Consider the following 5,747-nt stretch of genomic DNA (forward strand, 5'->3'; position numbering starts at 1 on the left):
CAAAAGGCAAACCAATAAATATTATAACATAAACATAACATAAATAAAAGAATATTAACTTGCATATATGAAAAAGAAAAGCAAAAAAAAAAAAGAAAAAAATAGTTATATGAAATCAAATCAACAAATCTAAAAACTAACAAGAATAAGGAAATTTAATAATATAATTTACGTCTCAAATCTAGAAAATGCAGAGACAAATAAATATAACTTTTTTAACAACAATCTCAAACCATCAAATCGAATCAGAAGATTTATAACAAAGATAAAAAAAACGAGACGAAAACAAAACCCTAATCATCCAGAAAGAAAAGCTAAATCAAAATCCTAATATAGAAAACAACATGCAAAAAAAAAATAAAACTCTAGAAAACTAAGAAATAGAAAAACAGTTAAAACAAAATCCTAATCATGATAAAAAGAAATAAAAACCATAATACAAAAATAAAAACAAGTGCGAGAGAGATTAGAATAAGATTAACAGATTTAAAACAACAGATGAAAAAAAATGCAATTTTTGAACACAAGATTGAAAAATTTAGAACGAGAAATTAGAGAGTTAAGAAAGAAGGGATAATAAGTGATAACAACCTAGAGGAGAAAGAAGGGACGTTGGCCGCCGTTGAGACTTGAGAGGGTTATGGTTAGTTGTTGTAACTTGTGACTGTTGAGTTATGTGTGTGTGATTGTGCGAGAGTGAAGAGAAAATGAGAGGATGAAATTAAAGTTGTGGGATTATGCGTGAGTGTTGAAATTAGGGTTGTGTTGTTTTTTTGGCTGGAAAAAATTGGGTTTGGTAAGTATCCAATCCAACACCAAAAATTATAATTACTAATAATAATAATAAATATAATAAACTATATTCGGGTGGGTCGGTCATCGACAATCGCAAATCCATGACTCGAACCGCCCGCGCCTACCTCGTGAACCCTACAACACTACCGTCGGACCCGATCCAACCCACTCAAATCACCTCACCATTTGTGGGTCGGGCGGTAACGGGCGGGTCTCTCAACTCTGTCCAACCCTAATCTAAACTCTAAACAACGCCAATGTATTTGAACAATATGTCAAATACAAATCTTAATATATCAATTTCCCAAAGATTTATCAAATTTGTTTTAGAAAGCAATATGTGTAACTCAAACTCTAAACATACATTTCATAAGGGTGACTTGCAAAACTCATTTTTAGAGTACAAACTCTATATGTGAGTGTTATGTTTCATTTATTTTAATATTTAATCTTATAATTATTGAAATCATGTCTTACTTTATTGTTGTACAACATAATATTAATTAGTATATTTGCAATAACATTGTTTGTGATCTTTTAGTTCATTATAATACTGATTCACATTACTATATTTTATTTTGTTACTTATTATTCATTTATTTTATCTTGTTACTTATTATTCATTTTAAGTTTATGATTTATATTTATGTCCATCTATATCTTCGATAAAAATTATTTTGTAGATAAACCTTATAAATTGTATCATTTTTTATATTTTAAAATTTTTACATGTGATATTCAAATTGTAACTAGCATTGGAAGAATCCGTCGAATATGGAAGAAATTAATTAAAAAGTTTCTCAAATTTAAATCTTTTGTAATGCATTGTATATGTTAATTTGAACTTTAAAGAATTTATGTCTTAAAACTTTATGTAAAATTTTTAAAATAATTTTAGATAGAATGCAGTAAATATTTTCCATTTTATTTAATTTTATAAAAAATATCCGTACATGCACGAATATACACACTAATTGAATAAATGGTGATTTGTTCTAGGCATTTGAGTCACATGTTACAATAATGGGTTTGGGCTTTTTGTGAATAGAGATACTTGAAGCTCCTATTTGATGCTGATTTTTCTTTTTAGGATTTCTATTTGCACCTACATTTTACTTATACACCCCCTGTAGGAAATTTGAATATCCAATCAACAACAAAAGAATTGTGTAAAATATCAATATTATTGCTCATGCTTTTATTTAAGCTTAATTATATTTTTAATCCCTATAAATAAGAATTATTTTGATTGGAATTTCAATAAAAATATTTTTTGTTTTTGTTTTAGATCCTCACAATGTTCACAAAGTTTTTAAAAAGTCTTTCATGTTTTTTTAATTAAATATTATTGATGGGGCCAAATTTTGCTTATTTGATAGTTGCTGAATGTATTAATTTCGCTGACTAGCCATTTTTAAAATATTAATTACCTTTAATTTATATTATAAAAAATTTAATATCAATTAATGAATCTAAAAACAAAAAGAACCTTATTCAACTCTTGATCTTCTTCAAATCGCCCTCTAACAAAAAGCGCATAACAATAAACTTCTAACAGAAAATCCATATCTACTTACAAATAAATACAGTGAAACAAAAACGATCAAACTCATAAAAGGTCTATAGATTAGTTATTTTATTTTTCAATTGTATCATCAAATTAATATTATATATATTATTTTTAAAACATAAATTATTTTATTTTGTATTTATAACAATAAGAAATAAAACAATTATTAATATAAATAATTTAATAAAATTATTATTCTCTTTTATTTTTAATAATTATTTAATATATCAATGAAATAAATAAGGACAATATTAATTTTAAGATGAAGAAAATATACTTTTACTTTAGTTGTATTGTTCAATTAATAATGTACGGATCATTTCAAAATCATAATTATATTTTAATTTGCATTTATGTTAGTGTTGAATAGAGTAATATTCAAAAAGAATTTTGATAAATTTATTATTTTTTTCTTTGATTAATAATAAGTTTTTTTTAATATGTATAAGATAAAAAAAAGTGTACATAATACTTTTTATCCTTAGCTTTTAAAAATTTAAACTAGTTTACCTATTTTATTTTTCAATTTGAATATATCTAAATTTCTTTGTAAAAAAATCATATTAATACAAATTTATAAAATAAAACTTTATTATTTTAAAAGTTAAAATAAACTATAACTTTTATGAAGTATCTCAAATTGTTTCGTAAAAAGTTATAGTTATTTTAACTTTTAAAATAATAAATTTAAATAAAACTTATATATTTTAATAACATTTGTGTAAATTTTAATACATCATTTAAATTTTGCGTTGAGAGTCATTTTCAATAACTAAACTTAACTAGGAGAAGCAATTTCATTTCAAGCACGCAAGCATGTTCGAGTTTGTTTCTCTTTTTCATTTGTTTTGTCATTACATACGACAAGACATCCTTGAATTTAGACTAGAACTAGAACGCTCCAAATCCTCCACGTGTAGCAACACGCGTTACTCTCTCTAAGACATTTCTCACATTAATTTTCTCAATGCCACATGTCCCACACTTAACCATTTCTCAAAAATTCCACACCCCATAAATCACCACTTCTCACTTCTTCTACCCATAATAACGCATAATCATACAACACCATCATCACAAAAAACAACAAAAATGGCTAGCGATGGAAGTGACGAATTCAAATTGGTATCACCATCAATATCCAACGAAGGTAGATTACCAAGACAATACACGGATGAAGGACAAGGAGCAAAGAAGAACATATCTCCACCATTAGAATGGTACAACCTACCACAGGGGACCAAAACTCTTGCAATTGTGGTGGAGGATTTGGATGCATCCGACTCAGATGGTCCAGTCGTTCCGGTTACTCACTGGGTCGTGATCAATATCCCTCCGACCGTGAAGGGATTGCCAGAGGGATTCTCTGGCAAAGAGGAGGAGAAGGGTGGAGATTATGCTAAAATCAAAGAAGGGAATAATGATTGGAAACAGCCTGGTTGGCGTGGTCCAAGGTTGCCCACACATGGTCATAAGTTCCAATTTAAGCTCTATGCCTTGGATGATGAGCTTCACCTTGGTAACAAGGTATACATTTTTCTTAATTTTTATGTTGTCTATATAGTTTATTGTTGAGCTTTTAAGTCCTTGAAATTCTAGCCTTTGAAATTATATATGGGTAGATGATAGAGTATTGGAGTATGCGTTTATATTTAAATAGATAATTTAGATTTAAGTTAGATATAGAAGTTTATATTATTGGACTTTTAATTAATTGATTAATTTTTTTTTGTCTTAAAAAGATATGTTAAATTCCATATTAACTCAGTCAAAATTCGGAATATGACATTCGATTTAGTAATATTTAGAAAATTTTGTGGTGTTAAACTAATTCATTAAAGTCCTATCATAGTTGATAAATTGATTTTATAAAATCAGAATATCAATTTATAAATTTATATATAGTATGAATTAATTATTTTCAATTGAGTTAATTATTTTCTAAAATGAGATAAAAAATTAATTCATGTAAAAAAGTAATTTAAAGGGTCAAATTGAAATAAAATAAATTTAAAGGATTTAAGTGGAAATTGAGTTAATATTAAATAATGGTAAGTGTTTTTTATTTTTTTTATTTTTAATATATAGAGGAAAATTATTTGAAAATTGATGTTTTTTCTTTCACTTGGGTGAATTAATTGTAGGTGACTAAGGAGAAAATGTTGGAGGCTAAAGAAGGGCATGTGCTAGGAGAAGCGAGCTTCATTGCTATTTATTAATGTGATGTAAACGTTAAACTATATTAGTATACAATGTTTTTGACTTATGTACTATTAGTACTTTGAAATGTGAAAACTAATGACACTAGTTTTTGCCTAATTACTCATTACTAATTGCAGACAATTTCTTGCTTGAAATTTTAAAGTAATCAAAAGTAATTAAAACTTATCATTTATAATTTACTTGTTATTTATATGCTCCAATTATTAGTACTTGGACCTCTTTAACACTAGTAGTATTACTCTTACTTGTATCATCTTATCACTATGTATAAAAAAACAGGATATAAATGTTTTTCCCATGACCATCTTCCAATTTTCTTCCATACCTTTTTCAAGTTAAATGTTCTTTCTTTACTAATGATAGTAAATTGCAAAACCATAACCTTTTCAGGTAAAGTGAATTTCATAGTAGAACATAAACCAGAAAATTGTGCAGTAAAAATTGTGCTGCTACGACTCTGTTTAATTTGATAGAATTAGAGAAGAGAGAGTTTGGTTTGATAGAATTAGGGGAGAGAGAGTTAGAGAAGAGAGAAATAGGGGAGAGAGAGTTAGAGAAGAGAGAGAGAAAAGTGATGTATAAATTTTTTCTCTTTGGACAAATAAAGAATAGAGAAAAGAGAAGACTAAAGACGTGGGAATGTAGGGTCCATGTCATATTTTTTTTTTCCTTCAACGGTGAATTCAATAGAAAATATATAATATAATTATAATTTTATTATTATTAAATTATTAAAGTACGTTCTTTTTTGAGAGCATTGTGACGACAGGTTGACACAACAACATTGAACTCGAATTCGTTTAAAACTGAATGTTACATAACTACAGTGAACTCGTTTAAGACTGAATGTTACGTAACTACACGCTGATGAACGAACTTATTTGGCTATTGTAAGAACATCTCTAACAGTGAACTTAACATGAGTTCATTAAATGGAGTCTAGTGTGTCACATCATCTTGAAACAACTCATTCTTTTTTAACTTCAACAATAAACTCAACATAATTTTATTAAATAGATTACGTTCCACTGTGTCACATCAAACTCACTCATTTTTTAATGTTTAACTTTAAAAAAATTATATTAAAATCTCATAACTTTAATTTATATATTAATATTTTATTTATATTTAATTTTATTATAATTTAAAATATTAATTT

At 26.7% G+C, this 5,747-nt stretch overlaps 1 protein-coding gene across 1 annotated transcript; it reads left to right on the top strand.

The window, feature by feature from the left end:
• Window positions 1–3,368: 3,368 nt before the first annotated feature.
• LOC101498067 (uncharacterized) lies at window positions 3,369–4,684 on the top strand. Its single transcript, XM_004517173.4, has 2 exons — window positions 3,369–3,892; window positions 4,510–4,684. The coding sequence occupies exons 1-2, from the start codon at window positions 3,458–3,460 to the stop codon at window positions 4,582–4,584; spliced, it is 510 nt and encodes a 169-aa protein (XP_004517230.1). The 5' UTR covers window positions 3,369–3,457; the 3' UTR covers window positions 4,585–4,684.
• The last annotated feature ends 1,063 nt before the right edge of the window (window positions 4,685–5,747 follow it).

The sequence above is a fragment of the Cicer arietinum genome, unplaced genomic scaffold, assembly GCF_000331145.2.
Source record: "Cicer arietinum cultivar CDC Frontier isolate Library 1 unplaced genomic scaffold, Cicar.CDCFrontier_v2.0 Ca_scaffold_5697_v2.0, whole genome shotgun sequence".
In the NCBI taxonomy this organism is placed as follows: Eukaryota; Viridiplantae; Streptophyta; class Magnoliopsida; order Fabales; family Fabaceae; genus Cicer; species Cicer arietinum.